This window comes from Haliaeetus albicilla, chromosome 12 (genome assembly GCF_947461875.1).
Source record: "Haliaeetus albicilla chromosome 12, bHalAlb1.1, whole genome shotgun sequence".
NCBI classification, from domain to species: Eukaryota; Metazoa; Chordata; class Aves; order Accipitriformes; family Accipitridae; genus Haliaeetus; species Haliaeetus albicilla.
In genome coordinates this window covers 10774583-10800811 of record NC_091494.1, presented here as the reverse complement: position 1 = coordinate 10800811, position 26229 = coordinate 10774583, and the positions used below count along the sequence as shown (strand labels likewise).

The 26229-nt window shown below is 39.2% G+C and overlaps 1 protein-coding gene across 1 annotated transcript in view; it reads left to right on the top strand.

Annotated features, from left to right (window-relative positions):
* Positions 1-18086, top strand: part of KLF13 (KLF transcription factor 13) — a 36941-nt gene extending 18855 nt beyond the window's left edge. Inside the window, exon 2 of the mRNA XM_009928246.2 lies at positions 12460-18086. Coding sequence (XP_009926548.2) covers positions 12460-12752 — 293 coding nt within the window. The 3' untranslated portion in view covers positions 12753-18086. The remainder of the gene's footprint in view (positions 1-12459) is intronic.
* The last annotated feature ends 8143 nt before the right edge of the window (positions 18087-26229 follow it).

The window sequence follows — 26229 nt, the reverse complement described above, 5'->3', positions numbered from 1 at the left end:
ACCTTATTTGCTCTAACAGAGGGTGAGTGGTACAGCCGAAATCATCATCTTGTAGCAGACAACAAATCAGCATGCTAGCATGCTAGAACAGAAGTAACACAAAACTGCAAATGACTAAACAAGATCTCAGTCCAACATATATATTCATCAAGGTCCATATTATTACTTTCCTTTTCAAGTTTTAACTGGACTAATTTGATAAAAATGCTGTGTTTATTATTATATACATTTGGAGAGCCCTCCACTAGTCCCTTGTCACTTTAAAAGGTTTAAATTGGCTTGTCAACATGACAGAAAAAGAAGAACAAATGCCACATACCTTCATTGATGTTAGACTCTGTTATAAGAGGCCAGACTACTCTGACCTATGCTGAAGACACAACCTTTGTGCATAAGGAATGAAGAAAGCCCCTTAAACAAGTTTTTGGCTCAAGACAAGAATTCTAGGCTGAAATTCCTTTCCTGAGGTGATGCAATAAGTCAGATTTGCTGATTAGCACTTACAGGTTTTGGTTTTGCAACCCCAGTATTCTTTTGAAGTATATTTATTAAAAAGTATAGTTGACCAATGGAAAAGGAAAAAAATCCCTCATCTTTTAGTTTTGTCATTCAGTAATACCCAGATGTGTTTAGAGCCTCTATTTACGGTGTTTTTTCATTTATTTTCTATTCACAATAGAGATTTTAATAATCATCCTCCTTTCTTACATTCATAGATCTGAGTAGAACAAATTAGAAAAATACAGTAAAGGGCTGCTGTACTAAGCCCCAGAGCCCCCCTCTTTGCAAAGAGTCTGATACTTCAGTGTGGTTTGGAAATGACACATAGCTAAGACACATCTTCCTCTCCTCAGAATTCATTACTTCATCATTTCAGCATAACACAATTAATTATCTTGCATTTAAGTGCAAAGTCAAAGGGTCAGCTATTGATCTCCATTCTTGGAACAAGCCACAGGAGAGACAAAATCAAGTGGAAGTTGCTGCTCTTTTAAATTAGTGGCATTTCAGCTGTTTTCCTGAGCACTAGTCTAGGATTTAATGCCTCAGAGATAAGGAGACCCAGTAAGAATTTTAGGCTTACCAAACAGAAATTACATACTGCAATTGCAGGTGACTAACTTTGACAGAAACCTCAACATTTAGTTTGCATTATTTTAGAACATAAGCTCTTTGACACTGAGGCTGTTGCCTTTCCTTTTTCAAGAGTTAGGCCTGTCATTGGTACTCAGTAAAAGAGTATTGTTTACTCAGATTCCAGCAGCAGAGGGAAAAAATGCTGCTTTTATAATAGGATGTGGCATAAGTCCATGTAAACAAAGGCATTGCACTTAATGGAAGCATGATCGATACAAGTTACTCCTGTGGAGCAGACAGGGTCCATTCTAGTCTGCACACTCACCTAGACATGGGAGTTGTCCCAGCTAGGTAGGATGAATTTCTGACCTCATGGGTATCCTAATGGCTCAGATGTTCCTCTTCTCCTAGATGGAGGGTCTCCATTTTGGTTGTGCATCAGAACTTTTGGGAAAGAGTGAAATGGTGAACATTAAGCTTTAGAGTTAAGACAATCAACAAAAAAGCAGCATTAGATAACAATGATAAATCCATATAGAACTGTAAGGAGATTTATACCTTATCTTTGAAATTGCATGCCTTGTAAACACCATCTCATATAATCATGTAACATTACCATTTTCTGGCTGATGGATTCCTGCCTTTGTAAGAGGTAGCTGAAGTTTTAATTACAATTTTACAGACTAAGAGGTATTGCTGTACTGATAGTGCATTTAAAGTGTACATGCTATCAGTGCAGTCACATAGCAAGACTACGGCAAATATAACATAAAAGAGTCAAGAGAAATACTACGTGTATAGATTTTGACAAGGCCAGCTAGAAGATATAGCAGTAATGCACTTGCTACCACGAAGTTGTGCATTGTTTTTTCTAGCCATCAAAAGAAAACTTTATCTGCCCTCTGAGGCATGGGGAACATCTTTCATGCTCATTATACTTCTGTGAGGGGAAAACATACATATGTATCTCTCTCTTACCTGACATGACTAACCTGAATACCCGAAGTATTAATGAGCAAATTTACATCCAAAAAGAATTGCTCTTACTTCATTTGTACGTGATCAGTAACTGCCCTGGAAAGACTTTGCTAGGAACATCTCAAAAAATGAAGAGGAAAATAGCACACCCAATGTCCAGCTTAGTGAGGCATCCTGGCCTTCAAAGTGTACAACATACAGCTCTATGTAGGGTTAGGAAATGGAAGACGTGGAAGCTAGTTTTGTCCACTGACCTAGGCTAGAGAGGATTCCTCCTTCCTTTCATCTCTCCAGTAAGAGCTGTGAAGCCAAGTGGCACGTAGAGCAGCTAATCAATGCATACTAAAGACACCATATAAATGGTACAAGTGATACTGAGTTCCTAGTTTAAACTTACAGTCTTTGCTCCAGGAGAGTTTTCATTTGAGACTGCTATGATTTGTAGTTCTAGAAGTGGCCAGGGGCACACTTTGCAACCACATGGGCTGACTTCACTGTAAGGCCGCAGAATTTCACCTGCAAGCCCTTTCCTATTGTCTCTTTCGCTCTTCTCTGTTACTCTCCCGTTCCTTTTAACGATGCCAATTTTCAGACTAGTGAGAAAAAAGATGACTGCAATGGTGACACTTGTCTGACACCATACTCTACCACCATCTATTTCCTCTCTAGTTTGCAACTAACCTTATCTACAACCTCAAACACAACGCAGCTCTGACTAAAGCAAGCAATACATTAATAAGTTTTTAAAATTAGAGTCTTCTCTACAAGCTTAGGCACAAAGCAAATGAAGATGTATGTGGATTATACAATCATTAGCTGCTTGGAAAGGCAAGAATATAACCTCACTACATGTGAAAGAAACAGTTTGGAGTTTTAGGTAAGGAAGACTGGCCTGGAGCAGAGGTAGCCTTGCTGTGAAACCCCATCATGCAGCATGCTGTGGTGGATGTGTGGAATAGTTCACGTAATATGTATTTTTCAAATAAGTAAACAGTGCTGACATACAACCTTGCTGTTTGACAGATGATTAGCATATTGAAAGGCATCACCCGTGTCTTACTGTTAGAAATAACTTACAAAGAAAAGAAAGGAGACAATCGGGTATGACACATCAAATACTTTCATGGAATCTCAGCCATATCTGTAGAAAGACATTATTTAGAGCTTGTTTGCTAAATTTCAGTGCTTTAGATACCAACAAGAATATTGTTTCTTTACCTTCTTGTCATGGCTACTAGCAGTTTTATGATGAGAAGCTGGGGAGGACAGCAAAGACAAAGATGCCTTCATCTCTCTTTTCTAAATGAACTCCATTTTGCTAGTAGTTGCAGATAGCCTGTGACCCTTGGTTAGAAGAATGACTAGGTTAATTAATTATTCAGAAAGTTATAAAATCATATTTGGTTCAATGCTTTATTCAGCTGATTCAGCCTCTTTGCTAAACTAGCTTTAAATAGTTCTGTTACTTCTAATAGAATGTATTTGAAAGATTTGTGTCTATGTATCTAGACCTCATCATAAAAGGAAGGAATCTTGAAGGCTAAACTCACCATAGTGATTTTGTATCTGATTGATTGTGTTTCAAGAGAAAAACTCTTTAACATATTTAACACACACAAATGTAACTATGTTTACACAGTACTAGTTTTGATATAGTCTGTATAATTGACTTCAGAACTTCACAAGCCCCTGGCGCAGTGCAACTGAGTTTTTGTAGTTTCAAAAGAGGAAGGAGCATACAAGACAGGGAGGGGTTGTGTAAGGAAGAGAGAAAAGATAAAGTGTGAACTCCTCAGAAACCAGGAAGTAACAAACTGCACAGGAGAAAGCTTACTATTAGCAATGACAAGTATTATGTGTCTTCGTAAAAGGGTGCAGTAAAACAAGTAGCATCAGACTCTTAGTGCTCAGGTATACAGAGATGTGAATTTTAAACTGGGGAATTCCTGAAGAGTTTTTTGTGACTCTTTAATGGTCTTTGATTGATGGGAAAGAATTTAATTTCTCAATTGCCCAGCAGGATTACCTAATTTTTGCAGTACTCTCTAGCAGAGAAAGAGACAGAGAGACTACAATGTAAATGTAGCTAGAAAGAAGAAAACCAAATATGATTCACTATGTATGCATGGAACTGTAACACTCTATGTCAGTCCAGAGAAGATCATAAAAATACATGTTTGGAAAATATTCTTGGTCTTTCTAGCATGGACTTTGGGTTGGTTGCTTCTTTGCCATGCCAGTAGTGCATCTTTGTATTTTTTGAAGGGAGATCTCAAAACAGACACAGCATTTTGAAGGGCTGCATCCCTTACCAACATTTTGCAAAATGACTCGGGAGGACAGACATACTAGGAAACCAAAGCAGCTTAGCATAACATTGGAAAATAAGTATCTTGTACTTAAGATGCTGTAGGGAATCACCTAAGACTCCTTGGGCCACACTGCAATGCTAGAGGGCATGTTTTCAGTCGCATCCTCAGCATGGACCTAAAATCTATTGCAAGATTTCTCTGTGAAGGGGAGGATAGACTTCCATACTCCTTGCAGTTGGCTGGTTAGCCTTCCCTTGTTGGCTGTCTTTGAAAATCCCTTGTGCTTATAAACATGGGGAGTCCAGTGGAAGTTGAAAACACAAATGAAATTGTTCCCTTAGAAGATCAGATCTTCAGTTAGTCACCTAATAAAAATGTCAGACAGTTAATCTTCATGGAGGAAAAGCTGCCAAGAAATGATAATGAAGAATATTAATAACTTTGCATTTCTTTATTAGTGAGAACTATAGAAACGATACTATTTTTGGCAAACAGTTGTTCACTGACAAGTAGTCTTTTATGAAGAACAGAACTATATGTCAGTTAAACTCAGCAAATAGCTTAGGCTGATTTTTTTTTTATTTCAGAAAGGTTGGGATAGTGTGTTTCATTAATTCATTTCAGATAAACATAGTCATTGTGTTGAAAATTGTCCCCAAAGCTAAAGGAATTAAAAATAGTGTTACAAAAACCATCCCAAAAGAAGTAAAACATTTTGGTCAACCAAAAATAAAATTACTGTGGGCTTCTTGGTTTGCTGAGTTCTTCTGGAGTTCAAAGTTTTTTCATTTTTTCAGTTGAGCAGAAAATAAGTTATCCACATAGCTGTGGCCTTTATTTTGTTCTTTCATTCAAAATCTTAGCAAAGGATGTAGCAATATTTCTTTTTATTAAATTTATGGCCATTTCACTTTAAAGCCAATTTGCTGTAAGATTTATTTTCCAGATCCTGGAACATAAATTTCAGCTACTTACTCATTGGTTGTGTGAAGTGGTCAGGAACTAGCCTTAGCTTAATGTACTGAACACACAGTGATGCACTTCAGCAGAGATAAAGTGAGAACTAAACAGGAGTCAAACAGGAATGAACATGGTAGGCCGAAGATGACTTGGTAAAGATAACAGGTTCAAATTTCAGGTTCTTAATTCACTGTGCAAAAATGCAGGGTAAGAAACATAGGTATTTTAGAAGTGCTAAGTTCTAGATACTCACACAGACAGAGTAGTTCAGCTTGGGCATCCCAATTTGAAAAGGGATTCAGTAAAGCCATGGAATGCATATTTTAGACAACAGAAAGAGTATGTGACAAAGTGTCCTGGGGGAAAAAAAAAAGCCTAAAAAGGCCAGAATGATTCTGTTTTGACAAAGGAGAAGGAAATGTGGCTGGTAAGAATACAGTAAAGTAGCTAAAATTATTATAAAAAGAGATTTAAGACATTATTATTGAACAAGTTTGAAATAAAGGCCTAGAATATACCTTATAAAACATAATCTGTTTGGTTTTTTTTTTTTTTTTTTTTTTTTTTAAATTGTTTCTATTATGGTGAAAGTGAGTGGTAATATGTTTAAGAAGGACCAGATAGCTGCATGGAACATACCAAATCAGTTATTTTGGTTCTTGGGTGGGCCTGACTGTGGTTAAGGCTGGGGGAGGAATTTTGCACTACTTATATTTCTCTGGCATTGTAGCCATTATCATTATAGTATCTGAATGTGTGTTCGTCATTTGCTATTTATTTGAGTTGTTCTAGTTAGCTGTGGTTATACAGATAAATCACATGGTGTAATCTGTACTCCAAGGTGGAACAATACAAGCACTTCCAGAGCAAACAATAACACATATTCACTTAAAATGTAAACTTGCTGCTTGGAAATTGCCCTTTCAAGAAATATTCATATACGTCTAAATATCTCAATGAAAATCTTAAGGTACAGAAAATAAAACAAGGGTTTAAATAATGGATATTATGATAGCTGTTGCAGCTCCTGCTCAGTAGTAGTTCCCTGTGCATGCAGAAAATGTAAGATCCAATAATTTACCAATTTAATCCCTGGATTTATTAAGATTAAAATAAAGACGCCCACACTTTAAAGCAACGTTGTACTTGATGCCTGGGTCTGTGCCTGCTGGAAATCTGAGAATTCTAGTTCCTAAAAAAAGGTCACATCACAGATAATGAAAATAGCAGGAATATGCATGCTTCTGTCAGCAGGTATTAATGCAGCCTAGCTCGTTGCTGCTGTGTGTCCTAGGGGCTTGGGGGAGTGTTATGTCCCCATGTCTAATAACATGTGATCTCTGACTGAAGTTTTTCTTGGATTTGGGCATTCATACCACACTCGCATATTGGGTTTCTGGTGTATAGTGACAGTCAAATTCACCCTATAACTTTTCTTTTCACTGAAAACATTACTAAAACTTCCTCATTTTCCTGGAACTAGTCAAGCTTAATATTGCTGAATTCCCTACCTCTGTTAGATATGGTTGAAGGTAGCCAAGACATTCAAAAGCTGTTGGACAGACACACAAAAGCAAATGCAAAAAACATGATTGAATTTGGCTTGTTTGGTTATGAAATGTCACCCCCAAAATCATTAATTTAAAACTAACTGGTTTCAGTTTATAGTAGTTTGGAATTGTGAGGCTTTGGAATTTTTTGATCCCTTAATAAAGAAACTCGATACTTTGATACTTGATAAAGAAACCACCATTTGTCTAACATCAAAGCTATGCGCTATTCTCTCTCTTGCACTCAGAAGGCTAAGGGCTTGGGTTTGGGCTATGCAAAAGGGCTTTTTATAAACAAGAGAATAAAAGAAATGAAAGTATTCATAAATACATATCAGTGCTATTGAAGGATGACCTTTTCTCTTTTTTTTAAATAACAGCCAGTCTCAAGAAACATAGTCTGCCTGGCTGATTTTTTTTTCCCAGGATAGCATTTCTTCTCTTGAAGGAAGGCTGCTTCAGTCACATCTCTATTTAACTGTCTGCCCCTCATCCTCCCCACCCAGCCTGCTGATCTGATCTGTGTTTCCAAATACACCCTTAATTATGTATATGAAAATGTAGAAATATAAGAATAGCACACACTGGCATGTTCAGGTTTCTAGTCTGTTTTCATAACAGCATACAATGCTGTTCTGCAAAGCAGCAGAACAGATTAAAGATCACAGAAAATTGTTTCTGGCTTACTGTTTCTGGTTTTGCAGGCACCCATGGAATTCCCAGGGTACAAATTTCTTTGCTACTGCATGGCCTTGGCATATGCTTGAATGCTAACTTAATGTGCAGAGCTACAACATGAGTTAAATTGAAAAAATAGCTCCTGATATGTAGTTTGTCTTAATAACACTCTAATCTGTAGGGCAGTGGATATCACATTTCAAATCGTTCAGATATGATTGCCTAATCTTTGCATTGTAATTCTGAAAATGGTTGGTATCACAGGTGTCTCAACCTGTTTTGGCATTTCAGTCATTAGTAGGTTATTTTTTAAGCATGTTCAGGCCTACACAGTACTTTGTATAATTTTTAATTGCAATTCAAATGCTGGATATCATACAGATGAATTGGTGAAACAGGAAGCAGATTACTCCAGGGTCTGTACAGGAGTGTCACTATATAGGAAATGAGTCCTTAAAACTATATGTGGATGGGGGGAAGTCAAGAGTGCACTGAAAGTATGGTACAAATCAAGCTCAGTAGACATCAGATCTGAGTCCACCATCTCTAGTTCTTGTTTCCCATAACTGCATCTAGTTGCCTCAATATATATAATGATTGACAAATACAGAATAATACAAAGGACCTTTATATAATATCATAAGAACAGGCTGGCTCTACTTGCTTCCGAATCCCTTCCAGCAAGAGAGAAGAGAGGTGCAATTTTTTAATGCTGTTTCTATAGTGCAGGCAACTCTACAGTTCCTTTGGCAGTTGGCTCTGGCAGAAAATTTAAGCAGCATGAGTAGCTAGTTCTGTGCCACTGAAATGAATTCAGAAGTCAGTGCCCCTGTAGATCTGACATACTTTTACGCAGTGAGCACTGCAAGTTTCTTAATGCAGCTTTACACACATTTTTTCCTTTGGACTGGGTGGAGTTCAGGAAGAAGCCAAAAATGTTCTTGCTTGTGTAATTTTCAGTTAAGATCAGTTGAATTTAATTCTTGAATGTGATATTTTTCCATTGGTTTGTGTAACTCTAAACACAAGTTATGTGATGTCATGTGCTCTGGTAGAGGAGCTAGAAAGGTTACAGTTTAGTGGGATTTAGAACATGGAAATGCTAACCTATTTAAAATTGTAAAAAAAAAAAAATTTACAATATTCCTTATCTTTTAAAGGCATCTCTTGCCTGCCTCTCTGAAGAGTAAAGAAGCCTGAGCTGCTTTTTGATTCCTTTATTTTCAAACATTGTTATCTTTTGGAGACTTACCTCTCCTTGAGACCTGCTAGTAATGCTTATAATGCACTAAAATACCGCTGCAGCCAAGGCATAGTGTTAAGACTCTCAATATACACATTCACATGCTTTACATGTTTCTTGCTGTATTTAAGATATTTTATAACATTTCCACATTAATTTATAGGATCAAATTCTGCAGTCATTGTATAAAGGTAAAATTTCTGACTTCAGCACTGCCTAAGATGGAGTTCAAAATCTTTATTGTGTTGTGTACAGCCACTTTAATGGTGAAAGCTCTTTGTTGAGTACAACATGTCCACGGGTTACTGCTTATGCAAGAAAGTTGTAGTGTGGTTGCATGTTCCCTAATGTGATTACGCAATCAATTCATATAATCTCTCATTCTGTTGATTGCTTTACTGCCGGTAAAAGGACATTCATATAACCTACCTGCACAGAAAACCACATCCCTTCTGTTTGAGAGATGAGACTGATGACAGACTGTGAATTTCCATGTGTGGTTTTGGGGCAGCAGCTAGGTCTTAATTAATACCCAGCAGCAACTTTGTTCCAGACTGTGTTCTAATTTTTTTATGAGCAATAATCACTCTCATATCTTCACACAAGGCATCCAGCATTTCGTCACAATACAGCTTTTCTTTGAGGAGGTATTGCTAAACCTCAACAAAGTTGGGAAGCTCTCTAGAGAACTTACTACCACTACTAGAGTGATGCCAGTTGTGAGAGAGTGCATGGAGGGGAAAACTACTTGGCCAAGAAACTTAAAGGCAACTACCAAGAAGATATCAAATCAAGAGTAGAGAGGACTGAGGGGAAAAAGTAGTTCCTAGGAAGGAGGAGAACAGGGAACAGTAGAGAAATAGTGGAATAAAGGCCACATTTTCTTTGGCTCAGCACCCAAATCATCACCACCATCATCAACAACATCAAATCAGGCAGGTGAGTAGGAACCTGAATGTTCTTATCCAGATCTGATGTGCAGTGAGGAGAGGGAGAGATAAGTTGTGCAATACCTTCATCACCTGACTGTTAGCGCTGGATAACACAGATCTTGCACAATCCTGCTCCAGAACCTCTTCTCTCATTACGAACTGGACTGTCGTGCCTACTGCTGGCTACCAAATGCTAGACATAGAAAACAACAGCTGATGCCATGCTAACTAATCAGAAGAAAAGGTTCCATTTTCTTTGTGCTTCATGGTGTCAAAATTACTAACTCTTGTCTTCCTTCTCTGAAAGCAGTCATTTCAGGGGGCGGTCCTTCTAGTGAAGAACATTAGGTAACACCATTTGTAATGAAAACAAACACACAGAAAATTAACTTGGGTGACAGAAACATCCAATGGCCATTGCCTTACCAAAAAATGATGCCATAGCTCAGGGATTAGAAACTTCGATTCTGCAGGCCACATCCAGCTGTGTGACCATGTCTCATTGCCCTTCTTCCCGAGGGTCCCAAAGTCCTTATAGAAGTGTATCTGTTGTATGACCAAAGCATAGGGAGAAGACTAGTGAATTGGTCACACAACAGGGATGACTGGCATGTCCGACCACAGGCAGGAGTGTATCTAGCAACAGATGACTGGATACATGACAAACAGCCAAAATATATTTGTTTCCCTTTTTTTTCACATTTCTATCAGCAGACTGAGAGATGAGTCCCTGACAGTTTGCAAGAGAAGGCTGAGGAGGACATTGAATGGATTTGCATGGGGTTTTTAAAATGACAAAACTATATCCATTAAACCAGTTGGTAGAGGTTTTATTCTTAAAAAGGTTTGTGGGGCCCTAAGTTTTTTTAGGCTTTAGTTCAGGGGAAGCCAACAGAAAGCAGTCCTGTTCGTCTTGGCTGCCTTTTGCAGAGTACTTAGGAGGTGGTGTTCATGGTTCTCCATATGAAAATCTCCCTTGTGTACTGTACAGATACAATGATTTCATTATGCATTGTAATTGTAGGTGTAATTAACAAAATCCACAAAATGTGCTTAAGAACAATTGGTCTGCTGAGTCTTGGTCTTTCTCCTAAATAATCAAGAACACATCAGGGACAGTGGCTTTCTCCATGCTCTTGAACAAAATCCTATTTAAAAAAAGAATTGCCTGTCTGTTCATTGAGACACTATTTGAGATTTGGCTGAAGTATCTTGGAGGCATAATCGGAGTTCATAAATGGAGGGAAAAAGAACCTACAAATCTCTTTTTCTGAGCAGGAGCCTCCTAAGTAGATCTTGGAGATAAATGTTATGGCCAAATCTGTGAATTTAAAATGGATTATTGGCTGCTTAGTTTGAAGGCTGGCTGGGGTCAATTTTGCTATCAGACAATTTTAATTAAGGTGTATTGAATTTCTCCAGGAGGCTAATTTATTTATTTCCTATTTGGTGTAGTGTGTGGAGAACTTTTATTTCTTATTTTGGCACAGAATTTTTATAGGTCTCTGGGCCTCTTGAACTGGCTATTCAGCATTAGGAAGATGAAGATTAGTGCAAGTAGGAAGTTACAAAAATTACAACTACAAAAAATGCTAAGTCCATGTATTCAGAGAGGAATAAGATGTTCCAGATTAATAACAAATAAAGAATATGTGATGTTCAGACTCAGTGACAGTAAAAACCAAACCAATATACAGAAGTAGTAGACAGCACATTTCATGATTTGATATTTTCATTTTTAACAAATGGTGAAACTAAGGATGGAAACATAGTACAAGTTGCCTAAGGCTATGCAGCACATCAGTGATGAAGCTGGGAATATATTCCAGATACCCATCTACCCCACAATGCTACTTTGGTCCGCGACCTGTGCTCACCTCCAGTGCTGGAGCTTCTCAGGCTGCACATTTACCACAGGCCCAAGTGCAGACCTCTAGCACAGCCATGCAATGGTATGGGCATCTGGCCCTGTGAGAGATGTTTCCCATGTCCGAGATCTGTTGAGAAGTGCATCACATCACCAGACTGCTATTGAGCTCACTGGTCCTACCGTAAGCATAACAGGCCATGGTTTTTAGGTTAGCTATTGATAGAAGGCTACTACCTTCAATGTGGCACATCATATACCTAGTTGAAATACAGTGCTTCCTGCCTCACTTCTAAATGAGACCTAAGGCAGTGAACAAGAGAAACTGTACTACCTGGTAGCAAATGCAAAAAACACAGGCATGGCTGTGGAGAATACAAGGTGAGAGTCTCACATACAGTGCCTCAAAATTGCCATTTTGCATTTTCACCATAATTGTTTTTTAATAGCTGAAAAGAGAGATTTCATGCCTCCTGAACTTCAACATTGAGTCAGACAGACATAGGGACAGCTTGGAGGAATAAGTGAATATTCTATACAGCTCAGTACAGATATTGTCAAAGTCCAGAAGTCCAATGGAGTACAAGAGATATGAAATGTGACATCTATGAAAGGATCAGGAGCCCAGCATCCCTGAAGATCCAGTTACCAAATAAAGTATCACTAGTTTGATTTACAGTACTTTTTAATGGGTTGGAATACCACAGTGGCCTCTCTGGCAGAGAGTAACACCTTCTCCATCCAATTAGTGCCAAGTGGCATCTACCTTGCTCCCAATCTTTTTATTCTAACTTTTGCATACAAAAAAACCCATGGAGGACATTGCTATTCCTTCTAATCATGCCATGTTTGCTTTCTGCAGGTGAACGGCCTTTTGAATGCAGCTGGCAAGGATGTAACAAGAAGTTTGCCCGCTCCGATGAGCTGGCCCGCCATTACCGCACTCACACAGGAGAAAAGAAGTTCAGCTGTCCTCTCTGTGAGAAACGCTTCATGCGCAGCGACCATCTGACAAAGCATGCCCGTCGCCATGCCAATTTCCACCCAAGCATGCTCAAGAGGCGAAGTGGAAGCAGCTCAAGAACAGGCTCTGTCAGTGACTACAGCCGCTCAGATGCCTCAAGCCCGACTATTAGCCCCGCCAGTTCCCCATAGACCTACCTGCACTGGATGTCAGCACTTTGCCTCCAATACCTAACGTGGAGTTTTGTTTGTGTTGCACACATGTAAAAAACTCTGTCGCTTCCCCTCCTCAGTTCCCCACTCCCTCCCGCCCCCTTTTTTTTTAAATTAGTAAATAGCTGCCTCCCACTGCAATTTCCAGTCAAACTTTCTTTACTCAACCACACAAGTGGCTATTCTAACCTCATGGACAGACAGACTTACATGTTATACTTAGTGACTCCTGCTGTCTCAATATTTCATACATTTTGCAACCATTTAGAGATCCTCTTGATTATTCTTTGTAAGAAAATGAGAAAATCTAAAAAAAGAAAAAAACCTGACTTAATTCACCTCAGGTGTCAAAGTAGTTTTGTAAGACTGGATTGCACAACGTGAGCATACATACACTTACAAATCAACTGTGTTGGATTGTGTCTCCCTTCTCCTTTCTCAGGGATGGATATTTATGTTACACAATAACTACAATGAAGACACACCCTAACTGCAGCCTTATTCTGTAAATATATTTGCACTCAGAAGCTTTTTGTTAGGTTCTTTCACACACTGGGGAAAAAAAACCCCAACAAACAAACAATACAAAAACCAAACCAGTACTGGAATGTACTACCAGACTCTTCCATTGTTTGTTTTCCTGATTATATACCTACATTGGGGAGTGTCCAAACAGGAGTCTTGTCTTTCTTCAAGCTGCCCTCTGCTTTTGGTAGCAAGCCATCTTTTCACTTCATGCTGAAGATGCTCCAAAATCAACTTCCTATTGCAAAAATCTCTGTGAGGTTGATAAACTTGTTTGCTTATTTGTTTCATGCTAGATGAAATTCTGAGAAAAAATTCTAAACAAGATGCCTTAAGTAAATAACCTAAATCATGAGGAAACATATTTACACTGGGTAACATTTTATTGCAGGGTGGCATGGAATCTCAGAGGCATTCTGTCATCACTCTCTCTAAGTTGTTAAGCTCTCTGCACTGCCTCTTCAGTATGGGACCAACAGATTATGCAAATCAAACCACACTGACTTGAACAATTTTCTTTATTCTTTTTTCCTTTTTTTTTTAAATGAACTATGGAAATAGCATAGCTGAACCACTGCCCACCAAAACGTTTATCAAGGTACTTACCTACTGTACAGCTGTATCTTAGCAAGACAAATTGGCTAAGACATAGTTTCTGTATCCTGTTGCATCACTATTGTGGTCACTGATAAAAGGAAGCAAAAATCATAAGGTATCTTCTGACTGGAAAAACAAAATATGCATTTTTTAAGTTTTAAAATAAAATGACATTATAGCTCAGCACTACTACAAGTTTCTCAAAAATACACATACCAGCATAAAGTAAGGTGCTGTCATTTCTGAATAACTGCTTAATAACTAAAAGGCAATCTTTGCTAGTTTTCAATAACTTTCAAATATCTGACACTAGATAGACCACTAGGAGGTAGATTTTTATGTTTTATGTGGTAGAAAATATAGCAAAAGACCAGGAGCATTGTGATGTACTGGAGACCTCACTGGCAGCAAATATACTCTCCTTGGTTTGGCTGGGTCTGATGGTGCATAGTATAAATACAGGTCCTTTTGATTCAGGAATTTTTGGGGTTTTCTTATTTTTACTGTAGGGTATAAATACAGTTAAGTGTAGCATGGTGAAAAGAAACTCTCTACGCCAAACCTGCCGTTTGATATCAAGTGAATGCCTCCAGATTCCAAATGAACCTGTATCTTGCTGCTTTGCATTGATCCAATTTTGCAAGTTTTTATTGTACTGTATATTAACTGTGAGGGGCTAATATAGACTTCCAAGTAGTTTCATAGGTACTTCCATAATATTTACATTATTCCTAATACTATGCATTCTATTAGTTGTATGGATAAATACTTAAAGACAGTTCAAAGTGCAGATATTTCAGTATTTTTTTCATGTTCATTTGCTTCAGATTTCACCTCTGTAAAATCACAATTTTCCCCTTTTGAATTGGAAGTCATGCGAGGCACAATTCTACTGTTTCATTTCACAGAAAATGAAAGAACATTGTAAGGGTTTTTTTGTAAGATGATGAATATTGTTGAGTTTGTGTGATGAGTTGCCTAACCACTGTTAGTTAGGGGAAAGCCAGATCTGTTTGCCTACATAGATTTCAGCTTTTTTTTTTGCTTTTTTTTATTAAATCTTGATCTACTGAGATACATAATTTTAACAGCTTGATACAATTCAGGTAACAGGAATTCACATTCCAATCATTTCTGTGACTGCTAAAAGTGCTCTTGTGCTGTAGTTAGTAAAGAGGCATTTAAGATATCTAGCTAAAGGAATTCTACAGGTCAGCTGTGTCTTGTGCACATACTTCGAAACAAATCATGAACACTTTTCTCATTATCATTATACCTTAACAGAGGGATTGGGGGAGGGGGAGGGACAGGACAAAAACAAAAGGAGAACTCAGTATCAGCAAAAATCATGGGCTTCATGTTCTAAGTTCAGTTTGTTGTGAAATCATTTTTTCCAACAAGAGCATCATTTAATCTTCAGCAAAGGAGGAACTACTCCAGTCCATTTATCTAGGGTGTAGTAATTCGTCGTGAATCAGTAGGTGCATTACAAATAAGTTGTTTTAATAGCCTGGAGAAAGAATATTCGCATCAAGTTTTATTAGCACTGAGATTATGGGATAACCTATTCTGAGTGACACAAGAACTATGTAATCTTTAACTCAAACAGTAAACTAAGCATTTTATGTATATTCTTTATAGATATTACTAATCTCCAAGTTTAAGCAGAGGGAAAAAAAAAAAAGGTTCAAGGTCAAATTTCCAGTTCAGCCAGTTCATCTAATGAGAAGGCTATGAGACTATATATAGCCAACACAGCTACACTTTCAGGAAATTCTCTGAAATTTTTCATTAAAACTTCTTTTTTTACATCTTCGCTTTAAAGACCTCAGAGCATGTTAGGCTGACAGTCAAATTACTGCATTTTAAAATCCTAGCTAGAGTTTCAAATATCTCCATTAAATGTTTAATACATGGTAGCTTTAGGGTAAAGTGATGAATTCCAAACCACTAGTAGTTTCCAAAACTGAATGTGAACAAAACTTCTCTAAATATTTTTGTATGGAAAGAGAGTGTTTGGGGTTTTCTAGCATCTGCTAGATGGTAGAAAAAAGCAGAAGCACCAGCAAGGTCATAAGACTCCATTCTCATGATGGTTCCTCCTCAGTTTTGCAGATATGAGAAGTCTGAACAGCTCAAATTATGTTTTGAAATCTGGGTCCTTATCCAAACTATCCTCAGATTTTTACTCTTTTGTTGTTTCACCCAGTGGTGTAACCTAAAACAGTCTCCTGGCGTAGCAACAAACGTTGCACACTCAGGAAACACTGCTCTGGCAAGGTGCAGATTTCTTCACAGTCCTCCATTTGGAGAAGTGTGCATCTCTCCTGCCGCCTCCTTTCCCCATGCAATCTGTTGAGGTGAATCCCCACAAACTATAAAATTGCCCTAATTTTTTTCTTTTAATTTCAGAATATAACAACAGGTTTATTATTATTAAGAAAGCCCTGAAAGTAAGTTTGTTTTTCTCCAGCCATGACTCTAGTTTCCTGTCTAAGAGTTGAGCTTAACTGCATTGCTGTAGGAAATGGGTGCAAGTTAAAATCATCACTTCACTACCACCACTCAACTGAAACTAAAGACGCTCTTAGAAACCCATTCACCCCTTCCATTAACCTCATCCTGTGCAAAGGCCTAGAGCGCATTAACGGCCACATGAATTCAATTTTCATCCTGCTTCTTACAAAGCAGTCCTGGTAAACTCCTGGCAGCTAGATTTTATTGTGAGAATTGTTTATATCTGCAAATTAGTTGTTCCTTGCTTTTATAATATATGCATAGTATCTGTTTACATTACATAACTGCAAAGGTGTATATTTGTAACAAGTCATCAGAAGCCTCTGTTTGATGGTAACGCCTAATTCCTGTATGTATCCTACCCTCTTTACTGCATTAACCCTTACAATAACTTTTAGCTATGAGGGCCTCTGTACACCTTTTAAACCTCATTACCTTCTATCCAGACATTCAGCACTTTCTGTGTTTCATGCAGCCAGGCTGTAAAAGGCTGTGTGGGGAGCTTACCTGTTTCTAGCTATTCACATTCACAACTGCTTTTCTACAGTTCTTTGCCATGAGTTCTGAAATTTGTACTGTGTGAAGTGCATTGTTGTTTTGGGGAACATGGTTTGTGAAGAAAGAATACGGAAAATGAACTCTGCATACTTAAAGCTTGCCTTTTCATTGCCATTTGATTTACTAATTTCATCAGGTGATGCCTACAAACTGACTTTCAGGTGCTCTTTTACTCCATCACACCATCTGTTTGTGCATTGGGTGCTAACATATAGTCTGTCAGTGAAGGGTATGATGAACGCCTGTATTTTTAACTCTTTTGGTGATAAAGCTATAGCCTTAGGCAGAAGAAAATAACCAAATTATACTTGTTTACCCCATAAGCCAGACTATAGAATGCAAAAACCCATCCACTGGTATAGATTTTTTATACATATATATATTAAAAAATATTTATATATATGGATTTATATAAGCATATGCACACATATAAAAATACATATATATGTGTATATTGTATAGTACACATAGCAGTGTGTACTATAGATGCTACACACCAAATAATGAAGGGATGTCTACAGAGCAAAAATAGGTGTCCATTTCATTATAACTAGTGATGCGTCTGAACCAAAATCCTAGATCCAAACACCACTGCATTTGGAAAGTTTGAACCTGTTTTTTGAGATTTGTGGTTGAGTTTGATCTCTGGTTACAGCTGCAGTTACTTGTGTATATATGCATTCTGGGGGACGTGTGCTCATGTGCACATGTGCTTTTTCACAAGCGCGTGCCTGTGTGGGTGACAGAGAATGTGTGTGCCAATAAGTGTGCACGTGTTTACATATATACTTCCAGCTTTGGTGAACTATAATGTTACTGGTGTCATCTTCACTTGTACAGTTTTATCAGCAGCACATGAATGCTTCCAACTTTTCAACTCTTTGAATCACTACATTGAAGTATTACAGTTGTACAGTTATATGTTCATCTATTCTTGCTCTGCTGTAACTTTTTATGTATTTTGTACTGCATAGATTATATATTGTGATAATGTCCTGTGCAACAATAAAACGGGAAAAAAAAGGAAGAAAATTAACAACTGTAAAATACTGTCTTAACTTGTATGCATGGTTAGTGATGTTTACATTTTCTAAAATAAAACTTATAACTATGAAATATTGGTTTTCTCTTAATTTCTTTATGTATCAGTTAAAAAGCATCAATTTTATATTTCTGCTGTTCGTTTGAGGCTTGATATCTTGTCTGGTATCTTTGTTTAAATTTCATCTAGTGCTATTGTTTAAAATGGGAATTTTAAAAAAATCATTAGTCAACTATCCTTTCTTTCAAAGCCCAGTTCTTTGCAAATTTCTGATGTTTTAATCTCACAGCACCCTGAAATGTTCTTTCATAATTTGAAAGATGAGGAAATTGAGATCTCAACTTTCTCAAAGACATGAGGCAATGGCAGATATATGCCTTTATCCTCCTTTGAAAGTAATGCCACACCGCAGGAAAACAATTTTGTGCCCTATAATGAATATCTGTCTATAGAATATTATAACTGATTGCAAAAATAATTTAAAACAGTGGACTACTGTTGAGAGATGAAAGCTAAAATATCCTTACTAAGCTAGGAGCAATTGTGGGAATTACTTTAAAATTAGTACATTTTCTTGTAAGGGGACATGAAAACTGTTCAGAGCAAATAACTTGGAGAGCCGTTATCTTTAATAGCAGGTTTTCCCATGTATTCATTACAGTGTTGAACTGTCAGTGCTATTCATTATCTATGACCATGCGCCAGTTAGCTTGTACATCTGTATGCATCTATGATCCACTGCTATAACTTACATAGAGGAACTGGCTAAAGCACATAAATGCTTAACTATGTTAATACAGTATTTAAGGGCTCATTATCTGAGAATAACATACTCTTTGCACATGCAGTGGTTAGCCCTGACTCTTTATTAGTGCACCTTGACTGGAACAGAAGACAAAATGCTTCTGTCCAGCAGAAAACCAAAGGTTTGTTTCATTCTCTTCTAACATAAGCATGATGCGGCCTCTCACTCCTTATTCTCAATGTCTGTTATAACTGGGAAATCCCAGGCAGAAGACTCTCTGAAGCATTCAGGTTGTGAGAATCCTCAGGCAAAAATCCTGGTAAACCATCTAATACCTGAGTGAGTTGAAGTTCCCTTGCAGACCTTGTGTATCAGTCTGTCTGTTGAACTTCTTCCATTTCAGATCCACTTAAGTAACTAACCTCACCCCACCCCTGGCGGTCTTTCCCTTAATGCTTCCTCAGATGTCCTCTCACCCCATTCACAATTCTTAAATCAATTTCCACCCTTGAACAGACAGGCTAGGCAGCTGCTTTAGAAGTCCAGTTGCTTTTTGCTAGTTTGTTCTTATGGAAAGGGTGTGACATGTCTAACCTCTGCCGCTACCCGTTCTTTTGGCCACTCGCTCTATCTGAATTCACTCTTTGTACTAGGGGGGAAGGTGGTGAAGGTCTTTTTTTTACTGATGCTGGAGAAAGTTGACACAGACTGTTGCGCCTCTTTTCTGTGAAGGAATGAGTCTGAAGTTTCTTGAAAATACAGGTTACACAACACTTCTAGGCACTGTTTGTTTGTGAAAATCTGTCCTGAAGAGTAGCATTTCTGATGTCTTCCTACGTGAAGGATCCACCTCATATTTGATAACAGAAGAGCAGTCAAAGATTGTTTTCTAAACTTTCTAGAAGAATGGAAAGAGAAACAAATCCTTCTAAAAGGATACGCCTTTTCAGTTTAAGTATGGAGTAGTTGCCTTGGTACTGTAATGTGCCTCCCCACCCAGACACACACACTCTGGAATGTGTATGTTAACACATTCTCACCTGCAAAAGAAACTTCTCTCGGGTTGCTAAATGTATGGGTTTCTGTCTTGCCTGTGACTCAGCATTTGCCATGAAATGTTCATAGACTTGGCAGTAGTCCATCAGTTCAGAAGAGAAGCAATAATACTGTGAGAATTAGGATGGGATTTTCCTATTTACATTTACTTGTGTATCATATCTGGCTTCAAAGTAATCCACCTTAAGGTTCATTGCCCCAGCTTTTCAAGGAAGCAGATCCACGTCATGCTTTGCTACTTGACTGCAGGAGATTACGGCGACATAAATATAAATATGCAGTCAATAGAAACAAGAGAAGCAAGAGAAGATGGAGCTTGAAATAAAAAAGGTGAGGACAATGAGACAAGATGAGTGTTTCTAGCAGCTGACCAGAAAGGCTCATACAGCATCAGAATACATGTGGGGTTTCCTAAAGAATTTCAGAGCAAGCAAGCTAGGCAGCACCTCCAAAGATGACCAGAGATCACATCATCTTTTCTGAGAGCAGTAGAGGAGGGAGCTAAGTCAAAACAGTAATTCAAGCAGGCAAGCACCTGTGTCTAGCTAGTTAAAATGTGTTCCTGGCACAGCGAAGAGTATAAAGAGAGAAGAAGGGATTATTTTAATAGATTCCTCAATCCACGCACCAGGCAAGAGAGGGGAGTCTGGATGCCCAGACATCTGAGCAGCTAGAGGGAAAGAGGAAAGCATGAATGAACACTGGCTTTGGGAGCCAGATTTGTGCTTTGTGCAACTCAGAGAACAAGATTACATTAAACAAGTCTGGAGAAAAAAAAGTGAAGAAAAGAGATCTGAGAAAACCTGAGTGGGGTTTTAGGCAAGAACAAGCCACAAAGGTCTGCTAACAAAATCTAAATACCGAGCTTAGTAATGACTCTACCTCACCAAGAGAAAACAGCTCTAGAGTAGAACTGCTGCCTCGTCATAATTGTAAATAAAGGATCAACCTGTCCTACCCAGTTGGCACGAGCAGGAGTTAGATTAAATCTTTGGCTCACACTGGATGGAACAAATGTTCAACAGGAAAAGAGGGGTTAGCATAAAGGGCTGGGCTAAGAGAGGCCCTGAGATGCTGTTGCTGGCAGCTCTCTGCTGAGCTGACATTTCTTCTCTGCGTCACCGGATAAGTGTGCCTGCCTGAGCACACCGCAACAGGTCTGAGCCTGCTGCACTAGTACTTGTAAGGTACACTCCAAAGGGCCGCAAAGACTTACACTGCCCAAGCTGGCTTGTTCAGAGCTAGTCCCAGTGTTCTTCCCAAGGCCTACCCAATACAACTGGGACATCCCCCAGATGGAAGATGCAATATGCCAAGTGGGTGGATGAGAGAACACCATTGAGAAAAAAGGCCCATTTGAAGGACAAGAGAGATGGTGCTGGTTAGAGAGAGAGTTTCAGGTGTATGGCAGCATAGTAAGAGGAATGAGATGAAAAAATGTGGGAAACAGATGAAAGGTGCAATAAATGGGGAGGCTAAGGTAAAAAGGGGGAAGATAAGTATAGAAAAATGAGCAAGGAGTATAGGGTAGGGCAATTTTCTGTCATTTTCTAGAGAGAAAAGGTGCAAACGTGAAAGGCCTAAGGTGCAAAATCCAAAAGGGGGTCTAGAGGAAGGAGTAAGATAGCTCATGTGGTAGCATTTCCAACAGACTAGAAGGTAAGGCACGTAAGTGCATAATAAACAGGACTGTGTGTCTTTAAGAGACTGATGTTTGTGTTTTCCCATGCTCTGCTGTTGTGGAAATAACTTTCTGAGTAATTTCTCTGATCCTGGAGACAAAGTGAACAGACACAAAACATAACAAAACACAATAGCAACGGGAAGAGAGAAATTCCTCCCTCCCCCTTCCACCACACACGCATTTTACGTCAGCAATCTGAATGCACTCAAAGCCTCTGAGTGGAAGAGAAACAAGGCACAGACTGACAATGTTGTTTGGTACACACTTCTTGAATCAAGTTCACCTTCTCCACCACTGCATAAACAGTTAAAACATGAAAGCCACTCTTACCCAGTCTGTTACTTTTAAGTATGTTATCCAGTCTCTTTGGTTAAAAGTCTTACTGTCCAGATTTTCCACAGACAGTGAACTGCAACAGGAATTTGCTAGCTTTTTTAAACTTCAAAGCTTTGTACTTCAAAGACCCTGCAATTTTTCTCTCAAGCCTCATGCCCCGCCCTCTGCAAAAAAGATGTCAGTTTGGGACTCTTTCTCAAAATGCTACATTTGGAAGTTCACATACATCTAAAAATGAACATTACAGCTATGATCTTCCCAGAGGGGAGTAATGAGATGGGCACCCTCACAAGTGGCTGGTCCCAAACCCAGGCTGTATCAAGACTTCTACAACAAAACGCAGGTATCACCAGTGATCAGACCTGAGACGAGTCCATTTGCTGTTTCTTCCTTTAGTCTCTATTACTGTGCTGAGAACTGTTTCAAACCCTTTGGTATTACAGACAATAAGGTCCCATGAAGTTGCAAGGCCTTACATGTTTGGTTTAAGATGCAACCTTTTTGTTGACTTTGGAAGTCATAACACAAATCCCAAGCTTTCCAACTCTGGGGCTGCCGTACAAACTGCCGTTTGCAGCCTGCTGCCAGGAATAGGATGACTTGACAGGAAGAAGAAAGAAGAAAATTTTGCTCAGGATTGCCAATCCCTCCTCCGCTGCCACAGCAAGCCCTTCCCCCAGCTCACAAGGCCAGGGCTGAGGGAGATGCCCATTGTCCCGGGCAGCAGGCGTGGATGGGCTGGCTGCAGAAGGCAGAGCAGGTTGGTAGATCCCTCAAAAGTAATGACCTACATCCACCTTCCTTGCTGCGGAAGAGGAGTCACTCTCAGGGGCTGAGGGTTTGAAAGCAGCCGCAGCACTCCCCAGCTTTTGCAACTTTCCCTGAAGACTGGGTAAGGTATGGTGTCCCTTAACGTGCCCTTGCAAGCAGCTGTACTGAGTAATCTGGGTGAGCGAACAAGAGGCAAGCCCAGGAAACAGGAACCTTATGGAGGGTGGGAGTGCACAAACAAGACTGGGTGAAAAAATCAGGCCTGGCTGTTGGCTTCCCTGTAAGAGACCTTCCACTGGATATTTTTGGACTCCACCTGTCTATTTTTAGGAGGGATAATTAATGCCAAAGGAAATAAGGAAAAAATAAAGCTTTAAGTCTAAGAATGGAAAATTTGGTATTCACCACAAAATCACTATGATTAAGGAGGACTAAAAAGGAAGCATTACATTTAAGGAGTAAAAATATGCTACAAGTCACTGTAAAAGTTTTATATTACATGGAGTTTGCTAAGAGAGGGGAAGCATTTCAAGGAGACATCACTTCACCACTTAACTGTTATTAAATAGGAGTGAAGGCACAGCTGAATGCCGAGCTTTAAAATGCAGCTGTACTCTGGCTGTGTTTATGTATAGCTGTCATCTGTGCTGAGGCTCCCAGCTTCTCTGCGTGTTGTGATCTGGCTTTGGGAGGGGCTGGCTGAGACCTCGAGAACAACTGGCGCAGGCTCTGCCCAGTTCTGTGCATGAAGTTACGCAGTAAGAAAAATCACAGCCAAGATATGTAGCACCCTCACCAGGTCCTTAAAATAATCTGCCTGAAGTACAGGGCTATTATAAGGCTAGAAAATCATTTTATGAACTAAGATGGGAGGTTCTCAGAAAAAAACCCTGCCCTTTTGGATATGGGAGCCGAAACATGATGGAACAATGTGTGCAATGCTTTCAAAATTCAGCCATTATTTTACTGATGGCAATGGTTTAGATTGATATCCCTCAGCCTTACAGCACAGTCTTCTATCAGTGTTAACATTACTATTGCCTGTAGAAGAAAAAAGCCTTTCCTTAGTCATCTTCTGTTTGTGTGTTCACATCCCATCTCACTCCGAACTGCAACTGCTTCAGAGCAGAGCCTCCTTGCTTGCCTGCTCAGCATCTTCTGCACAGCACCTTGCAATCAACACAGACATGAATGGCATCTTTGCCCTCCTCCAAGGAAAAACACTCTGGTTCCCTACTATCCAACCACAATCCACATGCACTGTTACACACACGAATTTTTGTGCTCTAGGGGTCACCTCATCTTAGACCCAGCCCAGCTTGTAAATTCCTGACACCACAGGGAATTTTTGTGTGAAATACCTAACAGAAGTGGAACATGTCAGAGGGCAGCAGTGAATATCTAAAGCAGTACCTCCCTTTTAGGTGCCTCTAAAAAGAGTTGCCTCTTTGCTTTGAGGAGTATCACACAAAAATTATCTTTTTAACTTAGAACTTCCATTTCTTGTAAGCATGACTACAGTCTGGGAAGGTTGCTGCTAGGAAAAATCCCTGGAAATTATTCGGTACAACTTCCTAATCATACCTGTCCTGCCTGATAAATACTTGTCCCTGGGTCTCTAATTACACAGAACCTCTTTGCAAACCTGCTGGATGAGGTTCTGTTTATTTCTAAGCTCAGGGAGGTAAATGTCATTTCCCATGAATGACAAAACAATTGGAAGAATAAGGACATGCTAAAGAGCATCTTTTCTAATGAATAGTATTTCTAATTTTAAAAAGGTTTGCAGATGTGACAGGATAATGAGCATTTGAACTACTTGGTGCTAGCCACACCTCAATGATATGAAGCACTATACAGTAAAAGTGATGCTGAAACATTTATATTTTGTATTTGCTTTCAATTACTTTTGAAAATAAAATGTTACAGCAGTGTTGTCCACAAATCTTAGAAGCGCAGATTCATGTGGTATTTATGCTACAGCTAATGAGCTCCTGGCTTCTCCAATAATTTCCTCAAAAACCAAGAGTCATGGTATGAACAGCAAAAGCCAAAGACAAAGCAGACTGGCTGCAGTACATGTTTCATCAGTTATGAAGACACGTAGCTCCCTCTTGACTGTCCAAATCTAAGCCAGAGGCACAGCAAATACCTCAAAGGCCATCAGACAGCAATAGATTTAATTGCCACATGGGAAATGAGCTCAGTGAGTTCATCCAACTCTCGGGTGAGAAGTACCTAACAACAACCACTGCCATCAACATCTGTGGGTACCTCACAGAGACACAGGCACAGAGCCGGCATGAACACAGGGTGGGCACTTTCCTCCTTAGCCAGATTCTGCTCCAGATTAAAGATCTGGATGCTGGAGCAGAATTAGCGCTGTCTGCCTATAAGCACAGCTCTGCCTTAGAGCTGCCTTCCTTCATGGTTGTGTCCCACTCCCTCAACCCTACAAATTCTTTAGTTCTCATGGCAAATTCGGAACATGCTTGGTAACATATTAACCAGCCTTCTGCAAAGTGCTCATTACTATGTTACATCCCAGCTAGAACCTGGAAATTCTGGAAAATTATCAACACAAGCAATGTGTCAGCTTTTTGAAAAGAAAGGGCTACGGAGCTGTTTAAACTTTGTTGAAAAAGTCAGGGAGTAGTTGGTTATTTTATGTAGTCACACATTCATAACTTGAGTTCCTGTCCGGAAACAACTTCCTTTTTTCTTTGTAATTTCTTAAGTTAAAAAACTTTCTTAAAAAAGCAGCAATTTTTACGTGAACCTTCTGCCAGCATTTAAAGCACCTAGATGATACATTTGCCAGTTTTATGTTTTGCTGGAATACTGTGCAGAAGACAAGAAGTCAATAACAGATTTTACAACCGACTCTGATACCAAATTAAAATCATGATTCTTCTCTGTTTACATAAATTATGTCATTTGGAGAATGTTACCCATAAGCACTGCAAAAAGAGATAGAGGAATTCTCCCCTGCAGTTGCATTCCCAGCACTTACTAATTCCAATGTTTTGTATTTACCTTCAAATCAAGGTCAGTTCTAGAGCAGAGAAGTCGAAACTCCTCCTGATTGCCTAGGCAGGAAATCGGACTTCAAATCTAATGGGACTCTTTTGTATTATGTTTATCAGTATGTCAAAACTACTGTGCTGGGGACACATACAAGCAACAGAAAGTGCCTATAAAACGGCAGTTGTGAAGATCTATCTTCCTGGCTGTCAGGATTCACTATGGGGCAGGAGCGCCTGGTGACCTTTTGGGGCAGCTCACACAACAGAAGAGCCAGCTGGGATAGAGCAGATGACAAATACTGAGCTGACAGCAGCGTCTGCCTCAGGAGCAATGAGGTTTGATCTAATGCAATCTCAAACAGCATGGACACTGCCTTGTGGAAGTAAGGATCATCTGTGAGGTTTAACAACAGATTTCATGGGGCTGGACTGGATGCTTGCTCTCTCTGTAACTGTGCCAAAGAGCTTACTTGCTGCTTCTACCCATCCTACGTGGGCAGGGCCTTACGTAGGCAGCTTTCTCTGGTCTACCTATGGTTGATATACTCACATACTTACTAATTAAAATGTATTAATAACTGGGTCCTACACTAGCCACT